We start from the raw sequence: 15,651 nt of genomic DNA, 5'->3' as shown, positions 1-15,651 counted from the left end.
TACATATGGGTTTTTGATACATTTCTTTGTCTATCATGATTAATTGGAGTCAGTTTTTTCTTAATCTTCAGGCCAAAGCTTGTCTCAAATCCCATCAGTTTTTTGTGTAATTGAACTTTAACCATGTCTTAGGTTTTAGATGTCAACAGCAAGTAAAATTTTAAATATTGTGAGATGTCATCTTTCTTCCAGATGGACCAGCTTTTAGGGAATGTGATTGAGATGTGGGTTGATCGAGTGGACAATATCACACAGCCTGAAAGGAAGAAGCTTTCAGCTTTGGCTTTGCTTTCTCTTCTGCCTTCTGATAATAGGTAAGGAAATGACAAGTTGGTTTTTCTTTTTGTTTTCTTTCTTTCATATATGTTTATGGGTGTTCTGCCCTGCATGTGTGTATGTGCATCGTACATGTGGTGGTGGAAGCGTGGTTCTGTAGGGCTGTTCCTCCCCTGTGGAGCTTGCCTGATACAAAGGCTTCTGATTTATTTTTGATTGATTGTTGTTTACAGATTGAATATTTTGAATGCCAAGAAAATCATTTGTAAGCATATATACGTTGGTGTTTATAAATCCCGATGCCTAGGTTCAGATCTCCTATCGCTGTGTGACTATAAAGAGTTAACTGTAAAGTCAGGCTAAGAATAATGCATCTTTTAAAGCATTGATGTTGCTGTTGAAATAATTCATCTATTTGGTGCATCCTTCCCATATGTAAATTGTGTTATCAACTCATATTAAGGAGCTAGTGGAAATTTCTTGTTTTCGTTAATGCTACAGTTTATGCTGCTATATTTATGTTTTGGAATGGAAAATACTACATTTAAGACTCATTTTTGAAAATATTCTACCAAAAGAAACTTATTTTTAAATAAGTGAGTGCGTAATATTTCTGTATTATCAAATTCTTTCTGCTGCATGGTGATGTCATTTTCAAAGGGACATTTAAATACTCTGCTTGTGTAGACAAATAGTAATGTTGGATTTGGCATTTATAAAGGCACTATGTATTCTATTAGGCTTTTAACAAATTAAATTTATTTTTTGTGCTATTGTCTATGCCATGGCAGGTGTGTAAGATGTGAGAAGACAGCTTGGAAATTGGTTCTCTCTATCTACAATATGGGTCCTGTGAACTGAATGTTACACTTTCAGTAACATTCAGTGGTGAAAGCCTCTACCTGCTCTGTCGTCTCCCTGCTAGTCTGTTGGCTTTTCTGTTCTAGCTGAACTTAAATCAGTTTGTGCAGACACAGACAGTTGTTTTCTTTATGTGGGCATTTTGTTTAAATTTTCTACTTAAGGATTGTATTTTAAGGAATATTATAAAGGACATGTTGCTATTTGGAAAAATTAAATTATAATACTGCACTATTTAAGAACAAGTTTCTTTTGGTAGAATTCAAGTCTTATGTAATTTCATAAAGGTTATTTATAGTTACTGAAAGAGAATTGGCTTAACAAGTGACACTCTCCACCTCTGAAATTCGTAGTTAAGTCAGTAAAGAGAAAGCAATGATTGGAAAGGTGATGGAGGGGAGAGAAACTAATGTGGTTCTCATATTGTGTTTCCTCTCCTTTATTTTGAATTTAATAGACTTGTCCTTTAAGTCTTTCCTGTTTGATTTGTATGATTTAATTGCAAATATTGTGTATAGTGTGTATAATGTGTATAGTGCTCCTGCCACTTTGTATGTTACTGAAAATATTTAAAAAAAACCTATTGATATAAGTCAGAAATCAATGGCTAAACAATTTTATCCAACTCAATAAATATTTTATTTACTGTGTGAGGGGGCAAGTGTATGATTATATATAGCATATATATTGAGGTCACAAGACAGTTTTTTGAGAGTTGGTTCTTTCCTTTCACCTTGTTGAGGCAGGGTTTTTTTTTTTTTTTTTTTTTTTTTTTTTTTTTTTTTTTTTCCCTGCCATGCTGTATACTCCAAGTTAGCTGGTTTGAAAGCTTCTAGATGATTGTCTAGTTTCCATCTCCCATCTCACTGTAGAAGTGCTGAGATTGCAGATGCATACCACTGCATCTGTCTTTTTTACATGGATTCTGGGATCCAACCCAGGTCACCAGGCTCATATGCCAAATGCTTTTATGTCTGTGTTGTCTGGCTGGCTCCTAAAACACTATTTAAATTAAAAAAAAAATTACTAGATTCAGATTTCTTTTTATGTTAAAGTATTTAAACTAATTCTGACATTTATATAGAGTGAAACGTAATTCAGGACCTTCTTTACTCTTCCCCAACTGGGTGTGTGTGTGTGTACCTGTATACATGTGTGTGGGTACATGTGCACATATGTACACATGTGTACGAAAGTCAGAGTTCAACTTTGGAACTTCTTCATTCTCTCTCCACTTATATTTTCAAGGTAGGACCTCTCACTAAGCTTGTAGATGACTGATTTGAGTCTGATGGCTGGCCAGCAAGCTCCCTCCTGTCTCTGCCTTCCTATGTGCAGCCACACTCAGCTTTTTTCACATGGCTGCTAGTGATCCCAGCTCAGGTCCTCAAGCTTGCACGATGAGCACTTTAGCTGCTTCCTCACCTCCCTCTGTGCTCCCTAATCTTTATGCAGAGATAATTTATTTTAATAATTCCGTAAGGAACTTTATATTATCCTCCAACCCAGGGACATTCCTAAATGTCTTCAGGTACTAATTGATAGTAATCAATATTTTTGCACACAAAAATGTTGTTAAAAATTTAAACAGAAAATCTCAGAGGATAATGTATTAGTACTTCATTATTCTAAATTATTGGTTGATTTTATGTACTGTTTTTAAATGAATAAATCTTCAATAAGCATTTAAAAGCAAAAATGTTAATACATTTAAACATTCTTGATGTTTATGTCTTGACGTGGTGATCCGTGTCTTTAATCTCAGACTCAGGAAGCAGAGGCAGGCAGCTCTCTGAATTCAAGGCAAGCCTGGTCTACATAGAGAGGCTGGCCCAGGCTACATAGTGAGACCCTGTCCAAAAACAAACAGTAAAACAAACAAAAGAAAGATGTAGACAAACAAATTCTTAAAAATTGTATTATTTTATATGCTTTTATTTTAGTATGATTTTTCTAGTTAATAATTGTGTTGTTGACATGGGACATCTCTGTCAGTAATGTGCTTGCTTGTCTTGCAAGGAGGAGACCCTGAGTTCAGATCCCTAATACTCATCTTAAAAATCCAGGTTTGGTGGTGCAGGCCTGTAATTCTATCTCTGGGAAGTGGAGACTTTCTCTGGAGCTCATTCAATGAGCTCCAGGCTTAGTATGAGAACCTGGTTTAAAAAGTAAGTTGGATATAACAGAGTAGGGCACTGGTGTCAACTTCTGTAGAGGTGCATGCATGCATGAGCAAACACATACACAATGTGTTGTTGATAACTAAAGACTTCTTATTTAGATTTTGAATACCTCAACTTTTCAAGCGTCTGGCTTTAAAAACCTCTTTCAAGTTGTAGGAACTACTTAGGCATATATATTAGGGGAACTGAATGTGTTCTGAAAAAAAAATACGTTCCTGAGATTTCCTTTCAACAATACTTTTGAAGCACAGATAAACTTACTTCCTGTCTCTCAGTTTCCTGTATCCATGGCAACCCCTTTTTACACATTGACTGTAGAGGAACCAGTGTGAAGAGTGGAGTTTCCTGAGTAAGCTGTGACTTTAAAATTCAAAAGAGGTTGCATGTTGGAGGTCAGCAGTGGCCCAGAAAGAAAGTGAGTTAAGGAACGGCGCTCATCAGGGTTAAAACAAAAGTCTTTGCTTAAGTAAGCCAAGTGGGGATATGGTTTTCTTTTTCTTGGTAAGATTATTTAAGTACAGACTTTTAGCTGAGATGAATTCATTTTTGAAAAACTACAGCTTAATTTTTCTATTCTGTTCATATTTTCATAAATTGCTATTTGATGTTAGGTTTTACGTACATTGTGGGGCATGTGTTCAAAAATTGTGAGCCTCCCATCTTTTGCTGTTTGTTGTAATAGTTTATTTTAGCAAACATTTTTCAGTTTATGGAGTTTGAATTATCTTTGCTAAAGAGTGGGTTTCATTGCAATTGTGTTCCAAATGTTCATTGTAGAATACTTTCTCTCATAATATGAGCTAACACATGTGTTTAGCTAATCCTAGTTTAAATAGATTATTGAAGTTTTAGTATTTTGAGACTTTAGTTTTAAGACCTTTCTGATAATTTAAAGTTTTGTTTTTGGAGTCAATTTTGATATGAAAAAAGATTAGATTGGGTTACATGTGGATTATCATTTTCTCTGTCTTGTCTATATTTATTAATGGTTGTTACCTGCTTTTTTGTGTTGTTATTGTCTAAAGGAATACTAGGATATTTGTTTCCTTACCAGCTCTTCCTGGGAGACAGACTAACATGGGCCTTTCATACTCCTTAGAATTTCCCTAAAAGTACAGTTTTTCTGTAACTGATTGGGAATAACGCCTCATGTAAGTGAAAGTGAACTAATAGTACTTAATTCTTTTGCAACATTATATTTGGATAAGTAGTATTGTGTATGAATATCTAAAAGACTCCGTTCAGTTAGGTCATTTATTTTCTATTTCTAAACAGTTTTTTATAAAATGCTTAGAGAGAAATATTTAAGGGACTGCCATATCTTCATGATTTGTATTTACTGTTTGATTGTGTGTCTTTTGTTCTAAGAAGATTGTTTAGCGATCTGGATTTAGCTCAGTGTCTGCATCTGTGAAGGACTTGCCTCAATGTGCTCTGCAGTGGTATAGTTATTCACAGATTCTTGATTTATTGAAAGATAAAAATTTAAGGATATAGATCTTAGAGTTTCAGCATCTTGTTTCCCTTGATTATTTTTTATCTAGAAAGTAATAATTTAACGAAAGTACCATTAAATATACTTACAAATTTTGAGATTGTCTTTACCTTGGTCGATCTTTTGAAACATGACAGCCCTTTGTATTTAAAAGTTATTGATGCAAAGTATCCTCTTAAAGTATGTAAGATTATAATGTTACTAGGGATATTTCTTAAAATTAATAGTTCTAAACATTTGATCTTAATTGGTAATTATTTAGAAATTTTAAACATTTAGCTTGTTAAGGAATTTACCTTAAGTTAGAAACAGTAATCTGAACATTCATAATGATACATTTAAAATATGGGAGTATCTTTGAAGATCCTTAATTTGTCATTTAATAATCTTACAGAATTACATCCAAGGGTCCCTAAGCCATTATCTTCATTGACTCATCTTCAGGGAAATTCCAATTATGTGAATGCAAACTTTTGGGTCTTCAGGACTGGCTAGCCTCTTCAGCCATTGCTGTGAGCATCTATTGTCAGAACCCCCTATCTATGTGTGGCACAGCATTATGGTATATTAAATGGACCAACATTACAAATTGCATTTTACCTTCGACAAATATATCCAGAACTTGGGCTGTAAAATCTCTTCATATTCATCACGAGACCACTGCACTAATGATGGCCTGGCATAAAGTAACCACAAGTGGGAAACATTTGGAAAACACTGTGACTGAGAGCATTACCGTCTGGGAGCGGATTCGTACTTCATCTGCCAGTAGGTTTTTTCAAGAGAATACACTTGGTAATGCATTAGAGACGACCACACTTTTACCTGTGCAAATACAGCTTACTCCTGTTAACTTGAACTCGGAAAAAAACAGTGCTCTACCAACTGATGCCTCTTCTGTGTCAGGAAAAACATCTCTAATTTGTACCCAAGAAGCTGAGAAGTTGAATGAGGCATTCGACATTTTGCTAGCTTTTTTCATCTTAGCTTGTGTCGTAATCATTTTTTTGATCTACAAAGTTATTCAGTTTAAACAAAAATTAAAGGCACTAGAAAACTCAGTGGAAAATAGACTTGAGTATTACAGCTTTTATCAGTCAGCAAGGTATAATGTAACTGCCTCAATTTGTAATACCTCCCCACATTCTTTGGAAAGTCCTGGCTTGCAAGAGATTGGACTTCATAAACAAATTGTTCCTGAAAACGAGGCACAGGTCATTCTCTTTGAACATTCTGCTTTATGACTCAGACTCAACTAAATATTGACTATAAAAAAACCCTGTAGTGCCATGTGGGCATAAAATTTAATCCTTCTTACAGAATTATATACTTTACTTGGAAACATAATAAATTATGTGATGTTAGGATTGTTAAAATGTTTATTAGTAACTTGAATAAAGTGCATTTATTCTGCATATATTTTCTTTGATACTGTAACAGGATAAGTAGCAAACTTTCTGGTTACTGAACATCTTGTTAAATACGTCATATGTCACAAATAATGTTTATTTCTAAAATCTTGTAAGGTTGTACTATCTTTATTACACATAAGGAACAACAGGGATAGAGAATTTAATTTTCCAGGATTCTCATGACTTACAACATATTGTAAATCTGTTTGACTTGGGCTGAAGCTTTTAATTTTATGCTTTGTTGCTGCCTAGGCACTAGGATTTTAATTTTGGAGAATTAGATGTGATTCCTATTCTTGGTAGAACTTGAATCTAGAAGAAAATGCATGATTACCATGCAGTATGCTAAGTGCTGTTCTTGGAAGCACTTTTGGGTATATGTGGTGATGAAGCATAGCTTTATGAAAAAATAAGCAATATTAAAACTATCATTCTGGGCATAGTAACACATACCTCTCCTTGCTCAAGCAGCAGAGGCAGCAGGTTTCTGTGAATTCTCGGCTAGCCAGGATTACATAGTAAGGCCATGTGTCAAAACCAAAACTAAGCAACACCGGCAACAAAAACACTTTATCGTGAAACATAGAGATTAATTCAGTGAAGAGAGCTGTCAGAAAGGTTACCATGTTAGAAAGATTAACAAGCAAGAATTTTCCAGGACCTAAAATTCAGTATATTTAGAGTTGCTTAGGTAGTAAGAGATTGAAGCAGGAGAGGATGAATGGATGAAGGCTATTATAATTTCATGCTTCATGGGGAGCCCTTGAGGAATTTAAGCAGGGGAGAGATACTATGGAATTCAACCTGTTGTAGAAAATGATCACTTTTTATGTAAGGAACAAAATTATCTGGTTAAGAAGTAGAACCTTTAACCCAGGTGGAGATGCAGGGTGGATGTCAAGAGTTACTCTGGAAGTCAAAGGTGATTGATTGAGGTGTGGCAGGTAAAGGAGAAATAAAAATGTTCTGCTTTTGCCATAGGCAATTAATTCTGTACTACAGTCTGGAATAAGGGGGAGATGACTGGGTCAAGATGGTTCATTTTTGAATTGATAGAATTTGAGATTCATGTGTATTTGATGCCCATGTGTAAATACCTGGCAAGTAGGTGTTCAGGCTCAAGGTTTATCTGGTAATGGCAGTTCATGTTTTATTATCTAACACATTGAAAGTAAACACTTGCTACCAAAAACACAAGCACTTAGGTCATAATTTTGAAAAAGAAGTAAACAAGGAAGGTTCTATATTGTACAATGCCTTTTGTGGCTTCTGAATCTCAGATCCACCTAGCAGTCATATCCCTGCCCCATTTCTACCACCCTAGTCTCACAGAGTGGGTAGGTGTGAAACAGGCCTGTTGGTTTTCAGATGTTATTTTGTTTTTGTTTTGAGGCAGACTGTAGATTAAAGGTCTGTGCCACCATGCCTGTCTAGTTTTCAGTTTTAACACGTTTGCTGGTACTGTTGGTTGAGAACCACTGCATAAAGATATTTGAGAGAAAACCAACCCGAGAAGGATCTGAGTGGTTGGTTTAAGATGTATTAGAAAACGAAGATGGGACTAAGATATGGCTCAGTGGGTGAAAGTAATTGCTGTGCAAATGTAAGGACCTGGGTTTGAATCCTTAGAACTTGTAAAGCATAAGTGTGTGTAACCTCTGGGCGCCTAAGAAATCCCAAAAGCTTCTGGGCCAGCTAGCCTGGCATACACAATGGAAAATAACCAGAGCTCCTGCCTCAAGGTACATGATGAGGATGGATGACTGAGGTTATCCTCTGTCCTCTGCATGTAAGACATACATTCACTTACAAAAGAGAATAATTGTAATTTCTTCAATACCCACTCCAGAGTTTTTGTTGCTTAATTCTTTCTGCCTAGCTTATGATTTCAGGGTGGGAGGGGTGATTATAGTAAAACAAACAAAACCCTTTATTTTCTTACATTATTTGTGACAATATTTTGAGGTTTTTGTTGTTTGTTTGTTTTTGTCCTGAGGCATTTTCTTTTTTAAAGGTTGATTTATTTATTAGGTATACAGAGTTCTGCCTGCGTGTATCCCTGCATGCCAGAAGAAGGCATCAGATCACATTGCAGATGGTTGTGAGCCATCATATGGTTTCTGGGAATTGAACCCATGTCCTCTGGAAGAGCAGCCACTGCTCTTAACCTCTAAGCCATCTCTGCAGCCCCAGCCTGAGACATTTTTATTAATGTGTCTTTTTTTGTTAAGCCCTCCAAATCCGTACCATTCCAGTTGTTTTCATTTAGTAGCTAAAGGTGCATATAATGGAAATAATAGCAAACAATGAAGAAGTATGTAGTCAGTAGTAAGTTTCTCCATGCCCCCCCCCAACTGAAACCCCATCTTAAAGATATTCAAGAGAAACATAATTGTATGTTTAGAGTTTAGAAAAATCTATGTGATTGAGCTTTTACTTTGATCTTAAAAGTCCCAAAATTAAGGATTCCAGTGATATGAGACAGAAACTTGAGCAGCAGTTTTTAAAAATGGATCATTTTATATGTATTTTTATACATAGATTATATTATGTCTTAGACTCAACCAAAAAACTTTAGTTCTATTAATAGCAGTCTATAAATGGAGCTACAATTGAGCACATAGGTTTTTTATGAAGTATTCATTTTGCACAGTGGCAGCAAGTACTCCCTTTAAAAGTAATAGTCAACTTATTTTCTTATCTTTTGGCATTTTAAGTTATAAAACATGAAATAAAGTAATATGTGTAGTAAGTTTTTACAACAATTAATCTATTTTATGTTTTGAGTAGCCTTATAAAGCTTACTTGTCCATTTTTAGATATCTGCATTTCTTTACCATGTTACAAGTTCTTACCTCTACCATTTATTAAATGTTCTTGATTGGGGTACTCAGGAATAAAAAGACCCAAATTTAAAATAATTACATTTCAGGGGGATATTTTAGAAACTGAACATAGTTTTCTATTGAGTATATAAGCAGTGATTAAAGTTCCAGGGCCATTTCATGGAAGTCTTTTTATCTGGTAAGTAGGCTGTCATTTATTTACAGAATACATTATAAAGTTGTGTAACATAACTGATTTGTGGAATTTCAGAACCATATCTCTACCTTTTGGGATAATTGGAAACCACTAATACTTTTTTGTCAGTGTAATAGAGACATTTTGCTATAAGTGAGAACGTCTGTGATACTGGACAGATCTGATACTGCTAGTGTTTTGATAGCTAAAGGCTAAGTGATGGGCACTTTGTATAGACATTGTTGTAAGTGTTTGGGCAGAGCAGATGGGACAGGTATTCTGGTACTCAGGAGTCACAGAATACTGAGTGTTACACAGCTCTCTGATGGAAAAGGTATCCTGGAGGTTGGGAGCCAAGGAATAGCACAGGTCACAGTAAGCATAGCAGCTTATAGCCTTGCTTCAGGGAAGGCTTCCCCCAGGGTATCAGCTCTGCTCCAGCAGGAGAGGGTTTCCCCAGCAAAGTTGTTACATTCGGCTCTGCCCCCCTCTCCTCCAGGGGAATGTTTCCCCTGAGAAAGTATTATAGGGCTGCTCTACCCCGCTGCTCTACTCCGCTCTGCTCTTCTCAGGGTCATCTCTCCTCCACTGCAAAAGAAAGTCTCACCCAAACTTCATTCAGGAGATTTATTGGGAGGGAAGAATCCAGGAGAGTGGCTGCCCTCTCTCTGCCAGGGTGGCAGAGCACAGCCGGGCAGCCTGAACAGCCAGAAGCTGAACGGGCACAGTGTTTATATAGGGATTCTTTCGGGGCCTAGAGTTTTTCCAGGGTGGGGATTGGTCAGATTTCAATCCCTGAGTTTAGGATGGCTAGATCTCCTGCTCAAGGATTGGTTAGTTTTCTGCACAAGTTTAGGGTCAGATTTGGCTCTGGTTTCAGGGCCAAAGTGTGTTTGTTTCACTGGTCCTTTTTAGCCTTTTGGCTCTAATTTTAGGGCCAGGGTGTATTTCTTTCACTGGCTCTGATTCTAGGGACAAAGTGTGTTTCTTTGGCTCTGTTCAGGGTGTGTTTCTTTGGCTGGCCCTTTTTCCCTACAATTGTGAGAGAATGAGGAAATTATGTGAAACGGGCAACCAGGAAAGAGATTGTCTGGATAGTTTTTTGTTCTCAGCTTCTCATTTGTAGGAGGTTTTGTGCTTTCTGTATAGTTTCTGGATTTCTTTTTATTAGTCCACTGTGTGTGGGTGTGGGTGTGGGTGAGGGTGTGTGTGTGTGTGTGTGTGTGTGTGTGTTTATACCATGTGTTTGTAAGGGTGTGTGTGCTCTCAAATGTGCTGTGTAAGTGCCCTTGGAGGCCAGAAGATGTATAGTACTTGTGAACCACCAGATGTGGGTTCTGGAAACTGAATTTGGGTCCTTTGTAAGAGGAGCAAATGCTTTTAACCACTCTGGTCCCTAAAAAATGGGGGAAACCCCAAAACTTACATTGATGTGTAAATTAATACAGAAGCATATATGTCCATATAATCACACTCTGGTCAAGGAACAATGTTCAAACAAGATATTTGCATGTATCTCTTGAGCCTATGAATTGTCCATGGCAGCCAAGTAGTTAAACTTTGAAGTAGAAGTTCAACATGTAATTTCTATTTTCTTACTTGCACAGCAACACGTAACAGTAAAGTCTTTCCATATGTATTTGTTTGTAGGTGTGTGTGTGGGGAGCCAAAGTAACCTCTTAGGAGATACTGAAAAACAGCTTTAATACTACACCTCCCTACCTGGTTGTTCCCGCCGTCTGCCTCCTAGCTCATTCATGGACCTTGTGACTAGGTTTTAGCCCTTATTTTCCATGTTGACCTCAAATAAGTCCACATAGGAAGTTGTAATGTTATGTGTGCCTTGGAGTAAGGACGGGTATGTGAGGACGGGTATGTGAGACAACAGACGGCTGTTTCCTCTGTTCTTAGATGTGTTTATCTCTATTTGCAACTGAATAGCTGCTTTTGAGCTCCTCTGCAGAAGTCCCACTTCATTTTTTCATTAAATTTGCTCTTTTTGTTTTTAGATTCTCTTATGAGCTGTTAGGCTAGTAGAGAGGACTCAAAATCAAAATTTAATCAGTTGCTCAGAATCCATTTTCTTGATGATTTTAGTTTTGAAAATGATAGGTAATTTCTGATATTGTAGTTTTGCAATATATAAATATATAATATTTACATTATATGTTATGCTTTTTTGAGCATAATATATAAACACATTTTAAATTGCTTCCTTCTTCCCCCAACCTTTGGAGCCTATCCTGGAACTAGCTCTTGTAGACCAGGCTGGTCTTGAACTCACAGAGATCCACCTGCCTCTGCCTCCCGAGTGCTGGGATTAAAGGCGTGCGCCACTACCACCTGCCTCCTTTTGGTGAATCTTGAGGCTGAATCTTGCTATGTAGTCCACACTGTTCTGGAACTTGTGATCCTCCTGCTTCAGTCTCTTGAGTGGTTAAATTACAGACATTTACTACCTGGCTTTTGCCATATTCCTAAAGCTAGTAATCATGCGTGGCTGTGCCCTTAGTGTCCAGTGAAATCTTAAGAGTTAAAATAGTGTGAACAAGAGGCATGTTCTACACCTGCAGCTGGCCCATATGTAACTCTTAAGTCATGTGATAAAGTTGAGCATGCTTTATTTTAATGGGAAGTAATTTCCAACAATGGGAGACCTCAAATAAGTGTTGTTGGCAGGGACGAGGTGAGCTCTCTTTTTTCCTCTATCTGTTAGGTTTTCCAGTACATGGACATGAACCTCAGTCTGCTCTTTGTATCTGCTCAGTTGTATCTTTGGAAAACTTGTTGCTCTTGCCAGATAGTTTTCTATGGCAATTGTTTTTTTCTAGCCGTAATATATAATAAGGGTTTATTTCTTTGTGTAAATAATAATACATAAATAAAATTCTTTGAGAACTTATGCCTTGCCTTTTGAAACCCTTCTATCAACTACTTGTTTGCTTATGAAAGCCTATTTGAATTCCGCCTTCTAGCATGGTGCCATTTAGAGTTTTATCCTTTGTGTTGTTGTTTTGTTTTTCTAGACTGGGTTTCCCTGGGTAGCCCTGACTTTCCTGGAGCTCACTCTGTGTACCAGGCTGACCTCAAACTCACAGAGATCTGCCTGCCTCTGCCTCCCGGGTGCTGGGATTAAAATATCCACCACCTGCCCCGGCTAGAGTTTTATTCTTAATGTAAATAGAATTAACCTTGCAGCTGCAGGCACTAGAACTCCCAGCAGATAGAAAGTCCTGGAGGTGGAAAGTTTGTGACAGAGAGCGGTGAGGAGAGAAGGACTGGCTAAAATACTGTTGGGAGCTTGGGTGTTCAAGTATAGAGGGAAATTATGGAAAGATAGAAATCTTTGCTTTAAAAGCAAGAGAAAATGCATTCAGATTTTTCAGAAGAATGCTCTGAAACCAAGTGTGATGAAGCATATCTGTAGTTCCAGGATTCGGGAGAGTGGAGGCAAATGGGTCAAAAGTTATAGGTCATCCTCTGTTGCCAGTGCACTCCAGGCCAGCTTGGGTTACATGAGAGCCTGACTCCAAAACTACAACAAAACACTCTAATGTGTGCTAAGGTGGATTACAGAAAGCTGTGAGAGGAACCTTACCTGTTTGAAAAGCAACAGGTGTTCAAACTAAAGATAGAGTGGACTGTAACACAGCATCAGTAGTAGCAAAGTAGAGAAATACAAACAAGGTTTTTCTGGAGAAATGTAGCAGAATTGAATGGTGAGTTGGGTTTTGGAAGGGAAGAGTAGAACTGGTTCACTGGGTGGGATAGCGCTTATCTTTATTCATGGAAGGAAATTTAGGAGAGCCCGCTTTTTTTTATCCCCTTTGTTTTAGTTTTACTTTTGCTTGGGAGGCATCACATAATGTAAATAAATGTCTTGAGTTTGAGATGCCTGTGAGGTTGCCAAGAGCAGAGGATATGGATGCAGTTAAGATCACATACTGGAATGGGAAAGGAGGGATTTTGTCAGGGAGCCTGCTAACAGCAGGCCTAGATTGCCTTTTTGGCTAGAATATACATATAAAAAAAGTAGTCAAATTTTTGTTTGTATGAAGTTGTCAGTTAATTATATAGTTTCTTTTCTTTTTAAGGACAGGGTCTCACTCTGTAGCCCTGGCTGCCCTATAACCATATGTATACCAGGCTTACCTAGAACACAGAGATGAACTTGCCTGTTTCCGAAGTGCTGGAGTTAAAGGCTTTCTCCACTATATCTGGTTACCATATAAATATTTTTCAATGATTTAAAAATAGAGGCTAGAAAGATGACTCAGTGGTCAGAGCACTTGGAAAAAATCAAGAGAGAAAGAAGGGATACATCTGAATAGGAAAAAAAAAGGAAATAAAGAAACAGAAAAGATGATAGAGAGACCCTACAGGTGTGTTTCTTCCCTTTTTCACCTGCCCCAGAGTTAAGTTTAGCCCCCACTTGCTGGCCCTAGAGAATTAAGTTTTACTCCCTCAGACAGAAAAGTCAAGTTGAGTGGTTAAGTCTCTGACTCCATGGATTCCCTTCAATCTCCAAGCTGCTGAAGGCTGGTCCTCACAGCAGCAATAATGAAACATCTGTATGTAACCAGAGCCGACAGATCCAAAGCCCTTTTCTGTGCATGTGCACAAAACAACACACACAACAGTCTCAACGCCTGTGAATAAATTAAGGATCAATCTTGTTTTCAATAATAGTTCTCTAGAAATAGGATTTTTAACTTTAAAAAAATTTCCCACTTATTTATTTGGGGTGGGGTGTATACAGATGTCAGAGGACAACTCACAGGGGTAAGGTTTTTCTCCTATCACCATGTGGGGTTTGGAAATTAAATGTATATCATCAAGCTTGGTGATAGTGTCTTAACCTCATATCCATGTTGCTGCTCTCAGGAATTATGTTTTTAAATGTGACTGGACATTTAAAGTGGAAACAATCAAAAGAAGGCTATAAACCACAATAAGATGAAAAGGGACTAGAGGGAAAAAGGGAGGCACAGACATGATGTTTATCCCTTCGTGCTTAAAGATAACTTTGCCTTTGTCACTTCTGTAAGCACATTCTAGGCACTAGGCACTGTTTTCTTTCAGATAAAAAGCACCCCAGCCCCAGAAAAATCTTGTTTTAAAGACTTCATTATGAATTGTTACAAGTTGGGTTGTTAAGAGAAAAGCATTTTATAGTAGTAGCATTAGAAGAGATGTGTGTGTGTGTGTATATATATATATATATATATATATATATATATTTATTTATATTATATTTATATATTTATATATTTATATATTTATATATTCATTCATTCTGAAGCCTAGAGTAGTGGTGTACACCTTTAATCCCAGCATTTGGGAGGTAGAGGCAAGCAGGTATCTGTGAGTTCAAGGCCAACCTGGTCCACGGAGTGAGATGCAGGATAGGCAGGGCTATATAGAGAGACATTGCCTTTAATATTAGTGTGTTTGTGTGTGTGTGCGCGCACACACATGTATACACATACATGTATTCAGGAAAATACACATACTGCTTTGACTTGTAGTTTCCTCTATTATTTGAAAACACTTTTCCCAAAAATGCTTAATGAGTAATAATTAAGGTTTGTCTTTATGAGAATGCTTTTTAAAACTTGAGTGGTTTGGAGATAATTATACTATCCAACTTGTCTTTTTTACTGATTGCAAAATGTTTCCTTTATACTCTGCAGTTCCTCTTCCCTGGAATAAACTCACTCTATTCAAAGCCAGCATTAGTTCCTTTCTCCTTTGGGCTGTAGAACTTGGAGTCTGTCTCCCCCTCTCTGGCACTTGAGGGAAAGATACTGCTGCAAAGTGCGACTTCATAATGGACCTTCTTGCTACATAGGATGAGGTTGCCAAATACCTGCTAGGAAGTTCATAATTAATATTTTGAGAAAACATTGACACTCATTACAAATTTTCCAGTTTAAATGGGAGTGAGGTTGATGCTTAGAGCTGATGTTAGTAGAGAAGGCAGTTTAATATATACTCCTAAAAATCCTGAAATAGATGCATGGGCATGATCCCTGGAAAGGGAGAGTAGGGTGTTTGTTTAATCCATTGTTGTCAGTGTTGTACTAAGAAAACTTCACCTTCTACTTGTCTTGGCACCTATGATGACTCTGTGGTGATTCCTTTCTCAATATAAGGGAATGGCTATATTCTTTCTGCATATCTTTTGTCCTTAGACCTAAATCTAGGCTTCATTTACAGGCAAGGAAACTAAAGATTATTAATTATGTATGTTAATGACCGAGTTACAGGAAAATGGAGGCACTCATAATTTATTCAGCTACTTTTAAATTCCCATAGCATAATTTAATTATACTATGTGGTAGCAAACGGCTGCTTTTACCTTTTTTGAAATACCAGTTATATAAGTTGTGGTTGATGTATA

General features: G+C 37.1%; 2 protein-coding genes across 3 annotated transcripts in view; both read left to right on the top strand.

The window, feature by feature from the left end:
* Ipo11 (importin 11) overlaps positions 1–15,651 on the top strand; it is a 135,367-nt gene that overhangs the window by 96,569 nt on the left and 23,147 nt on the right. The window contains exons 27-28 of one of the 2 annotated variants that reach the window (XM_027401523.2): positions 193–314; positions 5,210–5,346. In XM_027401523.2, coding sequence (XP_027257324.1) covers positions 193–314; positions 5,210–5,231 — 144 coding nt within the window. In that variant the 3' untranslated portion in view covers positions 5,232–5,346. Of the gene's footprint in view, positions 1–192; positions 315–5,209; positions 5,347–15,651 lie in introns of those variants that run through there. The other variant, XM_027401522.2, reaches the window with a different exon arrangement.
* Lrrc70 (leucine rich repeat containing 70) lies at positions 5,327–6,176 on the top strand. Its single transcript, XM_035440554.1, has one exon. The coding sequence runs from the start codon at positions 5,358–5,360 to the stop codon at positions 6,057–6,059; it is 702 nt and encodes a 233-aa protein (XP_035296445.1). The 5' UTR covers positions 5,327–5,357; the 3' UTR covers positions 6,060–6,176.

The sequence above is a fragment of the Cricetulus griseus genome, chromosome 2, assembly GCF_003668045.3.
Source record: "Cricetulus griseus strain 17A/GY chromosome 2, alternate assembly CriGri-PICRH-1.0, whole genome shotgun sequence".
In the NCBI taxonomy this organism is placed as follows: domain Eukaryota; kingdom Metazoa; phylum Chordata; class Mammalia; order Rodentia; family Cricetidae; genus Cricetulus; species Cricetulus griseus.
The sequence above is the reverse complement of the archived record's forward strand: the minus strand, read 5'-3'. Positions and strand labels throughout refer to the sequence as shown.